Source organism: Pipistrellus hanaki (genome assembly GCF_964339955.1).
Source record: "Pipistrellus hanaki genome assembly, chromosome: 5".
NCBI classification, from domain to species: Eukaryota; Metazoa; Chordata; class Mammalia; order Chiroptera; family Vespertilionidae; genus Pipistrellus; species Pipistrellus hanaki.
Genome location: NC_140507.1, coordinates 72,185,224 through 72,199,634, shown reverse-complemented (window position 1 = coordinate 72,199,634; position 14,411 = coordinate 72,185,224). Strand labels below are relative to the sequence as shown.

The following is a 14,411-nucleotide window of genomic DNA, read 5'->3' as shown; positions in this document are numbered from 1 at the left end:
CAGAGGAATGCTCCCAACCCCAGCGTCCCAATTCCTCCTCAGACAGTGTCCCCCCAGGGAGAAGTTGGCCATCTGCCCGACGTGCTGGGTGTGTTTAGCCAGGAGCCCCTCGTCTGGAGGGAGGAGAGGGGCTCAGACACCAGCAGCCCCAGGAGTCGGGCTGGAGCAGGGGGAGGGCACCAGGTCTGAGGGACCTCAGAAGGGACACCAGGCTTCCTGGAGGGGGCCGCCGGGCTGAGGAGGGTTGGGCCTGCCTTGCAGGGGGAAAGGCTGCAGGCTCCCCGCAGGGCAGGGCTGAATGCACACCCAGGAGCTGGACTCCCCGGCCACTGAGGAACCGTACAGGTGAGTGAGCTGAGCAGGGACCCGAGCTGGGTGTCTGTCTACGAGACCCCTGGGCAGACTGGAGGCACCACACCCATCCAGCTGCCCCATCGCCCCCACCCTGCCCAAGGTCCACCAATGTTTCTTAAGCTAACCCCAACCGCCACTCCCATTTCTTCCTGCCTTCAGCTGCGTCCAAATCTAAGAATAGATGCTCCCTGCCTGGCCCCCACCGGAAACCACAGCCACAGGGGGCATATCCTAAGCCTAGCCTCAGATCCCAACACTTGCCCCCCCTCCCCATCTGTCTCCCAGGCCTCCTGTGTGCCCATTGAGCTAGGAGCGGGTAAATAGACCTGAAGGTCTCCGGCCCAGGAGGTAGAGGAAGCCCAGAGCTTCCCTTGGCCATGTCATTTCCTCCCTCTGGGCCTCAGTTTCCCCATTTACAAAATGAGCATCTTTATCTCCTGCGTTATACAGAGCTGCAGTGAGATCCAGACCAGACTAAATTCCCAGTGAAGTGTCCATCTCTGACCCCTGCCCTGGCCAATTCCCAGAAGGAGCATTAGCCTTCTTATCTCCAGGCACAGGAAGTGGGAATGAAACCAGCTCCCTCCACCTCGCACCCACCCCCACACCCCGCCCTTCCCCCCCCTCCCCCCCCCCCGCATCTGGAGCCCCAGCTCCACATCCTCTTCCCACAGCATCTGGCCTTCACTGCAGGTCCCGCAGCCTCATGCTCTCCTGCCCCCAAAGTCTTGCACATGTGATGTCTGCCATGTCTCCTGCACCAAGAAAGCCCTCCTCACCCCGCAAAGCCCCCGCTCTCATGCCTCCTCCAAGCACCAGGACGCCCTCCAGGCTCACTGCGCCCTGTGACTTCCTCTGGGCTGTGTCAGGCTCCGTCATCTCTAGCCTGGAGGGTCTTTGAGAGCAGGTCTTGTTTCCAGTCCTACCTGAGGCTCATCCTTGTCCCAGCACATGGGCCAGACACGCAGTTGCCCTTCAGGAGGAATTAAAGTGGAGCAAGAGCCCTGACTGGTTTGGCTTAGTGACTGGCATGAGCATTAAAGGGTCCTGGGTTCAATTCTGATCAAGGGCATACGCCCAGGTTGCGGGCTCGGTCCCCAGTAGGGAATGTGCAGGAGGCAGCCAATTAATGGTTCTCTCTCATCATCGATGTTTCTATCTCTCTCTCCCTCTCCCTTCCTCTCTGAAACCAATAAGAAAAGATATAGTGGAGCAAGAAAAAAAAAGGGGGGGGGGGAGGAGCAAGACTGCTGGAGATCAAGGCTTTACAGAGGAGGGGGCCATGGAGCCAGGGCTCTGCCAGATGCATAAGAGTTGGGAGATTCCTTGCCAATCAAGAGAAAGTAGGGTTAGCCCTGGCCAGTGTGGTTCAGTAGGTAGAGCACTGAAAGGTCCCAGTTCAACTCCTAGTCTGGGCACATACCCAGGTTGCAGGTTTGATCCCCAGTCAGGGTGTATGCAGGAGGCAACAGATTGTTTTTCTCTTCCTCTCCCTCTCGCTCTCAAATCAATTTTTAAAAAATTTTTAAAGAGAGAGGGAGAGCCCTGGCTGGTTTGGCTCAGAGTGTCAGCCTGCGGACTGAAGGGTCCCGGGTTCGATTCCAGTCAAGGGCACATGCCTGGGTTGCAGACTTGGTCCCCAGTAGGGGGCGTGCAGGAAGCAGCTAATCGATGACACTTTTTTTTTTTTAATTATTATCTGTGTACATATACCATTGCCCCTCCCCCCCATACATACCCTCCCTCCCCAGAGTTTTGTGTCCATTGGTTGTACTTATATGCATGTATACAAGTCCTTTTTTGATCTCTTATCTCCCCCAGATCTCCCTACCCTCCCCGCTGTAATTTAACAGTCTGCTTGTTGTTTTACTGTCTCTATATCTATCTTTGGTTCTTCAGTTTATAATGTTCTTTATCATCCATAAATGAGTGAGGTCATGTGGTGTTTCTCTTTCATTGACTGGCTTAATTCATAGATGATTCTCTCTTATCATTGATGTTTCTCTCTCCCTCTCCTTTCCTCTCTGAAATCAATAAAAATATATTAAAAAAGAGAGAGGTGGGGAGAGAAGTCAGGGTTACCTCGCGCAGGGACTCAGACAATGGGATGGAGTGGGCGGGGCATCTGGAGGGGTAGGGGGGTGAGCCGAGGCATGGGGACGGAAAGGTGGTGGGCAGGGAAGCCAGAGAAGGGGCTTCCAGGCAGATCCTCGGCGAGTCCAAGGCTAGCGTCCATCTTCACTCAGAGCCTGCCCTTGTGTGCTCCTCCCAGGCCCCCAGGACCGAGCAGGGTCCTCACTTCTGGAAGGCCCACGGTTACCCCTCCGTGGCCCCGGCCCTGGCTCTCTCCACCCACCTGAGGCCCCAGGACTGCAGGCAGGAAGGGCCTTCGAGAAGCTTCTCTCAGCCCCTGCAGCACGGCCCAGCGCCGTGGCCTGCCGATCCCAGAGGGCTGGTGAGACCCCGGCCCAGAGCCCCCAGGGTGTTCGGGGCTTTCGAGGAAGTCAGCCCCGCCCGGGAAGCCCATTCCAGAGCCGTTCCCGCTCCCAGGCCTCAACCTCTGAATCACTCCTGCAGGGACAGACTCCAGACCGCCCCTCCCCGCCTGGGGGAGGGAGGGGGGGAGGGAAGCAGCCTCCCTACCCTAAGGCAGGCTTTCCCACCGGGGCGGGGCCTCGGGGCCTCTGTCCGCCTCCCTGGCCCCTCCCCGGAAATGTCCCCCCTGTCACCCACCGCCGCACTCACCTGCTGCTGTCAGAGGCTGCCACCGGCTTCTGGCTGGAGGGTTAGAGGTCGCCCCTCCTCTAGGCACCCTGCACCCCAACCCCAGCCCTGGAAGGGGCCTCAGACCCACCTACTGGGTGCCAGGCCTGACCCCAGTGGGTTCCCCTGGGGCCATGGGTGGGGTCTAGGCACCCTGGGCAGCGGACCCTGTCCTGCCCCAAAGCCGCCCCGCCCCCTTCCGGCCTCGGTGCTGCCCGGACGGTGAGTGATGCCAGGGGAGCTCCGGAGGGTCCGGCGTGGCCGCGCCGCTATCCGCCCCCCTGCGGCCGGTGCCTGGGGTGCCTCCCCCGGAGGCCCCGCGGTCCCCCTGGGACCCCTCAGCCAGCCCGGCTGGAGGGGCGTGGCCACTGCGGAGGGGCGGGGCCGGCGAGAGACCGACGGACCTAAGGACAGACAGACAGACAGACAGACCGGGGCGGAGGATAGAGACCTCGGAGCCGTCTGCAGCGCCCCCGCCCCGCTGAGCTCAGGCCCCGAGGGGACGAGTCCTCCCGCCTCCGGGCCGCGCGGCGGGGCGTCCTGTGCCCGGCGACCGCGGCCCCGGTCCTCCGCGGCCGCCTCCGCCTCCGCCTCCGCGGTGCCTCGGTTTCCCCGGGAGCCCGGCCGCACTGGGCTCCCCCGCTGTCCCGTCCATTCATCGTCGCCAGGTGCGGAGCAGCCGGCGGGTTTGGGGTGCAGCCGGCGGGTTTGGGGCGCAGCGGGCGGGCGGGGCGGCTGGGGCGGCTGGGGGTTTGTGGGGGCCTGCCGCGGCGGGGGACAGCGGGGACAGCGGCCGGTGCTGGTGTCCTGGGCACCGATGAGGCCGGTCGGGCGGCACAGTGGCCTGCGCCTCTGCAGCCGGTCCGGTCCCGCCGGTGCGCGGCCACGTGCGGCGGGGCCGTGCCTGTGGGTGGTTCGGAGCCTGTGTGGGGCCTCAGCATCCTGCCCCGGAGGGTGTGGCCCGGAGCCGGCGTGTGTGTGTGTGTGTGTGTGTGTGTGTGTGTGTGTGTGCACGCCATGATGGGTCCTTATGATCACAGTAACTCCTTTTTTAAAAAATATGTATTTTTTTATTGATCTCAGAGAAGAATGGAGAGGGAGAGAGACAGGAACATCAATGATGAGAGAGAATCATTGATCAGCTGCCTCCTGCACGCCCCACACTGCGGGTAGAGCCTGCAGCCCAGGCACATGCCCTGACAGGGAATCAGACCGAGAGCTCCTGGTTCAGAGGTCGATGCTCAACCACTGAGCCACACCGGCCAGGCCACGGTAATCCTTTTTTAATATAGTTTATTGATTTTTTACAGAGAGGAAGAGAGAGGGATAGAGAGTTAGAAACATCGATGAGTGAGAATCATCAATCAGCTGCCTCTTGTACACCCCCCACTGGGGATGTGCCTGCAACCAAGGTACATGCCCTTGACCGGAATCGAACCTGGGACCCTCCAGTCCTAAGGCTGATGCTCTATCCACTGAGCCAAACCAGCTTCAGCCAGGCCACAGTAACTCTTGTGTCCACCATTAGCCGCTGGCCAGATGGCCTGGGTCCCTCCCCCCTCTCACGCCGCCCTCTCTGCGCCCCCCCCCCGGCAGCCCTGTCGGGGAGCACTTTGCGGACCCCTAGGAATCAGGAAGAAAGCGAGGCCGAGGGGCCGTGGGATCTGGGCTGAGGTTTGGCTCCCACTTCATCAAGCTGGCGGTGGGCCCCCACCCTCACCCTCTGGGGTGGGGGCCTGGTTCGTGTCACAAACAGGAAAAGTTCCCGGAAACGGAGGCTGTGGTGAGGGGAGGTGGGTGGGCCTGGCACTGATGGAGGCACAGTGTTTCTGAGGGTGTGTCTGCAGGGTGTCTGTGGCTGCACAGGGCTGTGGAGGCGGCCCCCTGGGGCGATGGGTGCACAGGCTGGGCTGGGCTGACAGGTGCAGGGCCGGGCCTGGCCCCTGCACGTTCACGCCAGAGGGCCTCATCCGTGATCGCCCGTCCTCGGCAGCGAGAGCACAGGAAGCCTGGGAAACGGCCGAGGGCGGAGCCGGCCGGGGTCACACGCAGGGTCAGGGCTCCTGCCCGGCTGCCCGGAGCACCTGGCCGGAGATGGGCTCTGACACCCCAGCGCGTCTCCTGACCGGGTGCAGGGGGGGCACACGGGCAGGGGGCACGGCGGGAGCAGAGCCTCCTTGGCAGGAGCACAGCAGGCCTGTGGGAAGCAGCCGCACTGCCAGCAGCCAGTGGATGGACGCCCTTGCTGTTCCCATTTCACAGAGCGGGAAACTGACGCTCAGCGACACTGGGCCTCCAGCGCGGCAGCGGCCCAGAGGGGACTTCCATCTGAGCTCCTCTGAGGTCAGCGTCATCCCTGGGGGAGGCGGGGTGGGCCCAGGCGTGCGGACAGGCCGCCGGGCAGGCCTGGGCTTGGGGTGTTGAGTGGGAGAGGGATGGCTCCATGGAGGCGGGAGAGGGAGGGTGGGGTGGGCAGTGACCAGGCCTGGCCTTGGGAACGTCACATTCCAGTGGGCAGGGGGGGCCCCCGGGAAGGAGCCAATTGTGGGACACAGATTTCTGAACCCAGGACCCAGCCAAACTCCCGTCAGAGTTCTGGAACCTCGGCCCTTGGAATTCTAGACGCTGGAGGCCTTCCAGGGGCTCATCCACATTCCCGAGCTCTGGTCCTTCAAAGCTAAACCTGCCCGCCGCCGTCGGCCACGGAATCCTGGGTTTGTCCGCCAAATCCGGGATGGGAATCCGAAGTCCATGCCTCCCCTGAGACACAGAGCGCGAGAGGGATTCCCCAGCTCATCGGGACCATTCCCAGCCCAGCCCCAGGTCCACAGCGCGCTGCTCCGGACCTGGCTGGGCTGGGAATGTCCCCGATGAGCTCGGGGCCCTGCCCGCTCTCCTGGCCGATGCGGGAGGGGAGGGAGGCCTCGCCAGGTGCCTCCACTGGCCCGGTTGCCTGGGAAACCTGAGACCAGCAGCTATCACCTGAACCCCTCTGAGGGGGGGCTGGAAACCGCCGGCCGTGGCCAAAGGGAGGCCTGCCAGTTTCCAGTCTCCCCTCGGCCCTGGGCTCTGGGTCACAGGTTTGTTCCCGGACGTGGGAGAGATGAGGAGAGCTCAGGGGGTGCGTCCTGGTGAGTGGGTGGTGCAGAGCTCCCATGGGAACGGGGACAAGGGGCCGGAGGGGCTGACAGAGGCCGGGGCAGTGGCCGCTGGCGCAGCCCAAGTTCCCAGGAATGTTTAGAAATGGCTCGTACCAGCTCCCGAGGGAGGGGGGAGTGCCCTCCCGGGAGGAATTCAAGTTCAAGTCAAATATGAGGTGGCTAAGGGCACACCCCCGGCCCGGGCTGGAGGTCTAAGGTCCCCGGCCGCCATGGGAAGCACACCCTGTCCCCACCCCACTCGCCAGGCCTCCGTTTCCCCCAGAGTGGGGTGGCCTTGGCGCTGGGCCTGGGAGGGAAGCTCGGGCAGCTGTCAGGAGCTGGATAATTTATGAGACGAGATAAGGAGCTGTGGAGCCCGAGGGGCTGGGCCAAGGCACCAGTTATGGAGATGGGGGTGAGGCCGGCGGCCACCTGCTGGGCACACTCACAGGCCCTGAGCACCTGCAGTGCGCTGAGCCCCGTGCCGATGAACTCATTCCACCGTGAGCCCCGTTTACAGGAAGGGAAACGGGGGCTCAGAGCGGGGACATGGGGAGCCCAAGGTCAGTGAGAGGGTATGTAGCAAAGGCAGGGCTTGAATCCGGTCTGGTCCACTTTCTGGAAAATCTTATTCTTCCTTAGAGAAAATTATAATAATTGTGAACCCCAACACCCACCTGGCACCAGCTTCCCTCGAATGGGCAGAATTTTGTTTGTTTGTTTGTTTGTTTGTTTTAATATATTTTATTGATTTTAGAGAGGAAGGAAGAGGGGGAGAGAGAGAAACATAAGTGATGAGACTCATTGATCAGCTGCCTCCCTCACACCCCCCACCGGGGATCAAGCCCGCAACCCAGGCATGTGCCCTTGGCCGGAATCAAACCTGGGACCCTTCAGTCCGCAGGCCAACACTCTATCCACTGAGCCAAACCAGCCGGGCGAATGGGCAGGACTTTGAATCACTAACACACATATGCAATGAGGCCCATCAGCGTGGGCTGGGCTGTGTGACCTTGAACAAGTTAGTTGACCTCTCTGTGCCTGTTTGCCCCTTCGGCAAAAAAAACAAGGGACTTTGATGAGGCTTCACTGCCTGGGGCCTCGGTCCCTGTTCCTCCCACGATCCCGCCTCCCACCTTGGCCCGCTCTGGCCTCTCTGTCAGGGGCACCCTCACTGCCAACACAAGGATGGCATGCGGTAGGTACCCAGGGCAGAAGGCTGGGACCTGGTGTGGCTTTGTCTTCCCTGGCCTGTCCTTTTGGGGACTGGGAGCTGTTTTCTGAATGTTCTCATGTGTGTGTGTGTGTGTGTGTGTATGTGAGTGTGTGTGTTGTGTGTGTGTGTGTTGTGTGTGTGTGTGTGTGTGTATGTGTGTGTTGTGTGTGTGTGAGTGTGTGTTGTGTGTGTGTGTGAGTGTGTGTTGTGTGTGTGTGTGTGTGAGTGTGTGTGTGTGTGTGTGTGTACGTGTGTAACGAAGGTGGGATTTTTAAAAAATATATATTTTATTGATTTTTCACAGAGAGGAAGGGAGAGGGATAGATAGCTAGAAACGTCGATGAGAGAGAAACATCGACCAGCTGCCTCCTGCATACCCCCTACTGGGGATGTGCTCGCAACCAAGGTACATGCCCTTGACCGGAATCAAACCCGGGACCTTTCAGTCCGCAGACCGACGCTCTACCACTGAGCCAAACCGGTTTCGGCCGAAGGTGGGATTTATTGAAGGACCAGTACAGGCTCCCACGCAGGGAGGGGGAGAGCCCCCGAATGTGCTCGTTTTACTGCTGCTGGACGACCCCACATCTGGCTGGTTCATTCGCCCTGGCCACCAGCCAGGCCCAGATGTGCCTCTGGTTTCTCCCCAAGCCCCACCCCCGTTCACAGGTTCCTTCGCTGCCTCTTATAGCCCATCCCTGGGGACCTGTCGCTCCCAATGATTTGGTGTTTTGTTCCCAGAATGAAACTGGGTGTCTGGGTGTGTTTCTTACTATAAAAGCGATGCCAAGAAATGGTGTGTGTGTGTGTGTGGGGGGGATCCACATGATTCCAAAAAATTAAGAAACAAAAAATAATAATCCACACACTCTCAACCTGTGTGAGGACGGCTCTCCCTAAAATGCCAGCGGCTGGGGCCTCCCCCTCTGCATTCGTGAGAAACGGTGGCCCACGAGGCGGACCTCGGGGCTGGCACGAACGCCCGTGAGCTCTGGCCGGCAACTCGCCTCCCGCTCCGCTCTGGACACGTCCTGTCTCACGGGCTGACATCCGGCCTGGATGCTGCCGTCCGCCGACGGGGTGGACGGGGGACCCGCCGACGGGGTGGACGGGAGAGCCGCAGGGAAACGAGCTCGGAGAGAAGAAGCCGCCTGCTGGGGTCCTGCAGGAGGTGCCAGGGCTGCAGTTCAAACCTGGGGCTTCTTGGCCCTTCTCCTCAACCCAACAGACACCAACTGGTGTCCCCAGAGGAGACAGGTCCTCACGGTGAAGGTCACGGTGCTGGTCAGGAAAGGCGACCTTAAGGAGGGGTTCGGTTGGGGCATTGAAGGTTTGTATAGGAGTTCACCAGGGCCACTCTGATTAAAATGCAGAATGAGCCCTAGCTGGTTTGGCTCAGTGGATAGAGCGTCGGCCTGTGGACTGAAGGCTCCAGGGTTCGATTCTGGGCAAGGGCATATGCCTGGCTTACTAGCTCAGTCCCCAGTGGGGGGCATTCAGGAGGCAGCCAATCAATAATTCTCTCTCATTAATGTTTCTATCTCTCTTTCCCTCTCCCTTTCTCTCTGAAATAAATAAAAATATATATTAAAAATAAATAAAATAAAATAAAATGCAGAATGAATCACCAGCAAACCATCTCTCTGCCCCCACCAGGTGTGCGAGGGCCAGGGCCAGCCCGCACCCGCGGCCTCGCCCCATGGGGCGGTGACTGTGCGGACTCCGCCGGCCACCATGTGGGCCAATGACAGCGCCCGGGGCCCCTGCTTCCGGCCGGTGAACATCACGCTGGAGGAGCGGCGCCTGATCGCCTCGCCCTGGTTCCCCGCCTCCTTCTGCCTCGTGGGCCTGGCCTCCAACCTGCTGGCCCTGCGGGTGCTGGCCGGCGCGCGGCAGGGCGGCTCGCCCGTGCGGTCCTCCTTCCTCACCTTCCTCTGCGGCCTGGTGCTCACCGACTTCATGGGGCTGCTGATCACCGGCGCCATCGTGGTGTCCCAGCACGCCATGCTCTTCGACTGGCCCGCCGTGGACCCCAGCTGCCACCTCTGCCGCTTCATGGGCGTGGCCATGGTCTTCTTCGGCCTGAGCCCGCTGCTGCTGGGCGCCGCCATGGCCGCGGAGCGCTACCTGGGCATCACGCGGCCCTTCTCGCGGCCCGCGGCCGCCTCCCGCCGCCGCGCCTGGGCCACCGTGGCGCTGGTGTGGGCCGCGGCGCTGGCGCTGGGCCTGCTGCCCGTGCTGGGCCTGGGCCGCTACACCCTGCAGTACCCCGGCTCCTGGTGCTTCCTCACCCTGGGCCCCGCGCCCGGCGACGTGGCCTTCGGCCTGCTCTTCGCGCTCCTGGGCAGCCTCTCGGTGGGGCTGTCCTTCCTGCTCAACACCATCAGCGTGGCCACCCTGTGCCACGTCTACCACGGGCAGGAGGCCGCCCAGCAGCGCCCGCGGGACTGCGAGGTGGAGATGATGGCGCAGCTCACGGGCATCATGGTGGTGGCCAGCGTCTGCTGGATGCCGCTGCTGGTGAGTGCCGGGGCGGGGCTGCCTCAGCTCATCCGGAGGCACGTCAGGGTCCCATCCCCCAGGAAACGGGGGCTCCGGTCCCGCACTGAGGTGCCTTCCCGGAGGAGCTCCTGAGCAGGACACAGAGGCCCCCGTGGGGGCGGGGCTAGCTTCCTGTCCCGGCGGTCCCCAGCCTTATCCGCACAAGTAGTGCTCAGGGAACCATTTTATTTTATTTTATTTTATTTTATTTTACTTTAGTTTATTTTTTAAGTATATTTTATTGATTTTTTACAGAGAGGAAGAGAGAGGGATAGAGAGTTAGAAACATCAATGAGAGACAATCATCGATCAGCTGCCTCCTGCACACCCCCCACTGGGGATGTGCCCGCAACCAAGGCACATGCCCCGACCCTTCAGTCTGCAGGCTGACGCTCTATCCACTGAGCCAAATCGGTTTCGGCTCAGGGAACCATTTTAATAGGATTTTCATATAATATAATTTTAACACAGTGCATTTACTACAATATGAATTATAGCCGAAACCAGTTTGGCTCAGTGGATAGAGCATCAGCCTGTGGACTGAAGGGTCCCCGATTTGATTCCCGTCAAGGGCATGTACATTGGTTGTGGGCACATCCCCAGTAGGGGGTGTGCAAAAAGGCAGCTGATCGATGATACTCTCTCATCAATGTTTCTAACTCTCTATCCCTCTCTCTTCCTCTCTGTAAAAAAAAAATCAATAAAAATATATTTTTTAAAAATATATGAATTTTATTTAACAATATATAATTTTAATTATAAATTTTATACATTATAGTTAATTACATTGTATTATAATGAATTCTTAATCAGATCAATTATATAATATTATGATTACATATTGTATATTATATAATTGTTAAGTACTTATAATATATAACTATATATTACTATGTATTAATACTTAATAGTTATATCAATTATATATTATATAATATATCATTACATAATTATAAGTATGTCTAATTTTTAACTAATATATAACTAATTATAATCAACAACATATTAATTATTAGATAATTATTATATTATAATAGTAAATAACATGACATATTATGTAATATAAAATTATGTCATAACATTTTATAAAACATAAATTATATTAAATCTTTTAAAATAAAATATGAAATAGGTTATTTTATATACAATTTTTTTTTCTAGAAAGGAAGGGAGAGGGAAAGAGATAGAAACACCAATGAGGAGAGAGAATCACTGATGGGCTGCCTCCTGCACACCCCCCACTGGGGATTGAGTCTGCAACCCGGGCATGTGCCCTTAGCTGGAATTGAACCTGGGACCCTTCAGTCCACAGACTGACACCCTATCCACTGAGCCAAACAAGCTAAGGCTATATATAATTTTATGCTATAGTTTTATAACATGAAATGTTTATAAACTATTTAATAGAATAACAGTGCTGGCTGTGACAGTAATTCCAACTGCTCACCCTGGAAACCTCACTTTACACGTAACTGTGCCCGGAGAGGAGCGGGAGAAGCGCTCACTGTGTGGCCACGTCACTGGGCCCAGAGGGCAGGCAGCCTCCAGGCCTCGCAGCCCAGCAGCAGCCGCTGGGCACCAGGCCTCGGCCCAGAGGAGCGGGCGGAGGGCGGGCCGGGGCGGCCGGGCTCCGGGTAACGCTGTGCCTTTGGCAGGTCTTCATCGCCCAGACGGTGCTGCGGAGCCCGCCGGCCATGGACCCCGCCGGGCAGCTGTCCCGCACCACGGAGAAGCAGCTGCTCATCTACCTGCGCGTGGCCACCTGGAACCAGATCCTGGACCCCTGGGTGTACATCCTGTTCCGCCGGGCCGTGATCCGGCGGCTGCAGCCCGGCCTCAGCGCCCGCTCCCGCTCGCTCTCCCTGCAGCCCCAGCTCTCCCGGAGGCCCACCGTGGCTTAGGGCCGGGAGGCGGCAGTGGCAGCTCCGGAAGGACAGCGGCCACTCGACCCCGTCCTCCCCGACCCTCACAGCCGCCCACGCCGAGCTCCAGGCGCCGGGAGAGCGGCAGAGCGAGTCTGAGTGGCAGGATTGTGAGCTGTCTTCCGTCAGCCCTGGGGGCTCCCCAAGGCTCCCCTGACCCCCTTTCCAAGGCCTTTCTGTCCTCGCAGGCCCCTCCCCACGTCAGGATGGGTGAGCGGGGGTGTAAGGAAGGGAATCTGGAGACAGTTAAACTTGTAAGCCTCCCCTTCCGGAAGTCCTCAGGAAAAGGGGCGGGGAGGGGGGTTCCGACCACTGGCTGGGGTACGCTTGATCCCCTTTGACGCCACAGCCTGAGAAGGCGCCGTCTAGAAAAGGTTCGATATAAACGGGCAGGACGCCCCGTCTCTTGCCAAAACAGATCTCAGCCCGGCTGTATCTTCCTTCGGGTCTGGAAGTCGGTCGTCACTTGTTGAAGTGCTCTGTGCATCCGAGTGTCCCCCACCCCGTGGCCCCCGGAGAGGGCGGGGACAGGCAGAGGGGTGAGACCGGCTTTGTTTGGCTCCTCTCCCCCCTCCTCATCGAGTCCAATCTTCTGGAATCCTCCTGAGAGCCTCTGGAGAGGGCTCTGGTATTAAATCCATCCTGCCGTGCGGAAAGGCGTGGGAGACACAGGCAAGGCCGCGGAGTGACGCCCACTCCCTCCCCTCCGGCTGGAGTCGCTCCCTTATAAGCTCATCATTCGGCTGCCCGCTTGCTTAACACGCAGACTCCCCATGTCAAACACACAGCACTTGGCCCACAATAGGTGCTGAAAGGAGATGGACTGAATGAACGAATGACTGAGGTTTCGAGGAATGTCATGCGTGTGCGTGAATGCACGGGCCCAGGCACAGTGAGTACTGGTAAAGGACCTGGCACATAGTAGGTGCTTAAGAAGCACCCAGTGTTGTGATAGGTGCCCCCAGACCCTCATGCCCGCCCTGCCTCTGCTCTCCCCAAACCTCCCTCCCTCAAATTCAACACGCCTGGCCGCGGGGTGGGACGTGCCTTTATTTCCCATGAGCCCTCACGGTACAGGAAGAGCGAGCCACCGTGCCCCTCCCTCTCCCCCTTCCCTTCCCCAGCCCTGGGATCTGCTTACACCTCCCGGGGCCAGGCCCAAGGAAACCGAGCCCGTTTCCATTCTCCCTCCCCGGACCGGTGGGGGAATGAGGTCACCTGCCATTATGGGGGACCAGAGCTGGGAAGGGAAGGAGAGGGGATGGGGCCCACCCAGCACGGGCCAAAACGATGTCACCCCTAAACTACTGCTCCTTGCGGTGGGGGAGGGGCTCGGACCCCTGCAGAGCAGTTCCTGGCTCCCTGAGCATGGGGGAGCGGGCAGACTCCTGAGCTGAGGACTCAAGGAGCTGGGCCCGAAGGAGGGCCACCCTGGAGGCAGAACTAGGGGTGACAGATGTGGTAGGTGGCATGGACTTATGGGGTCCCAGCTGGGGCTTAGGTAGAAGGGCTGGTTTCTGGCGAGTCAAGGGGGCCTGTGGCTTTGGGGCCAGGTGGGGTGTCGGTAGGCTTCCGCCGGTATTGGCCTGGGCTCCACGTACCAGATCATCGGGCTGGGGTTGAGGCTGGGAGACTTTGCTGGGGGCCGGCGTTGGGGCTCTTGGTGGTGGGTCTGGGGGCTGAGGTCGGGCTGGAGGAGTGGGATCAGACTGGGTTCTAGGGTCAAGGCCGGGGGTCTGGGGGCGAGGCCCCTTCCTAGAGCTGAGCTGGACTCCTAAGCTGGTCTGGGTTCTGGAGCTGGGTTGGGTTTCAGAAACAGGCTGGCTTCTAGAACTATGGTGGATTCCAGAGTGGGGCTCGGTCCTGAAACTAGGCTGGATTTCCGAACTGGGCTGGTTCTCAGAGCTGAACTGAGTCCTAGAGCTGGGCTGGGTTCTGGAACTGAGCTGGGCTCCAGCGCTGGGCTGGGGGTCTGAGCTGAGCTGAGTCTCCGATCTGAGCTGGGTTCCAAAACCAGTCTGGGTTCTGGAACTGGCTTGGGTTCCAGAGACAGGCTGGGTTCTGGAACTGAGTTGAGCTCCAGAGCTGGGCTGTATTCTTGAGCTGGCCTGAGTTTCAGAACTGGGTTGAGACTCAGAGCTGAACTGAATCCTAGAGCTGGGCTGGGTTCTGGAACTGAGCTGGGCTCCAGTGCTGGGCTGAATTCTTGCACTGGTCAGGGTTCTAGAGCTGGGCTGGGTGTCTGAGCTGGGCTGGTTCTCTGATCTGAGCTGGGTTCCAAAACTGGTCTGGGTTCTGGAACTGGTTTGGGTTTCAGAAACAGGCTGGGTTCTGGAACTGATTTGGGTGCCAGAGCTGGGCTGCATTCTTGAACTGGTCTGGGTTCCAGAGCTGGGCTGGCTCTCAGAGCTAACCTGGTTTCTGGTACTAAGATGGGTTCTGGAGCCGAGCTGAGTTTCAGAGCTAAGCCAGGTC

The 14,411-nt window shown here is 59.1% G+C and overlaps 2 protein-coding genes across 2 annotated transcripts in view; one reads left to right on the top strand and one right to left on the bottom strand.

The window, feature by feature from the left end:
* Positions 1 to 14,411, bottom strand: part of NFIC (nuclear factor I C) — a 217,517-nt gene that overhangs the window by 3,533 nt on the left and 199,573 nt on the right. The gene's annotated exons all lie outside the window — the stretch shown is intronic.
* On the top strand, positions 3,636 to 12,421 carry TBXA2R (thromboxane A2 receptor). Its single transcript, XM_084886506.1, has 4 exons — positions 3,636 to 3,662; positions 3,704 to 3,785; positions 9,130 to 9,993; positions 11,670 to 12,421. Exons 3-4 carry the CDS (start codon positions 9,208 to 9,210, stop codon positions 11,913 to 11,915), a joined length of 1,032 nt encoding a protein of 343 aa, XP_084742632.1. The 5' UTR covers positions 3,636 to 3,662; positions 3,704 to 3,785; positions 9,130 to 9,207; the 3' UTR covers positions 11,916 to 12,421.

Excerpts from the sequence above, each read along its gene's own strand:
- TBXA2R (XM_084886506.1), top strand. The coding sequence starts at position 9,208 with ATGTGGGCCAATGACAGCGCCCGGGGCCCCTGCTTCCGGCCGGTGAAC. Across the intron at positions 9,994-11,669 it reads TCTGCTGGATGCCGCTGCTG|GTCTTCATCGCCCAGACGGT; the intron begins GTGAGTGCCGGG and ends TGCCTTTGGCAG.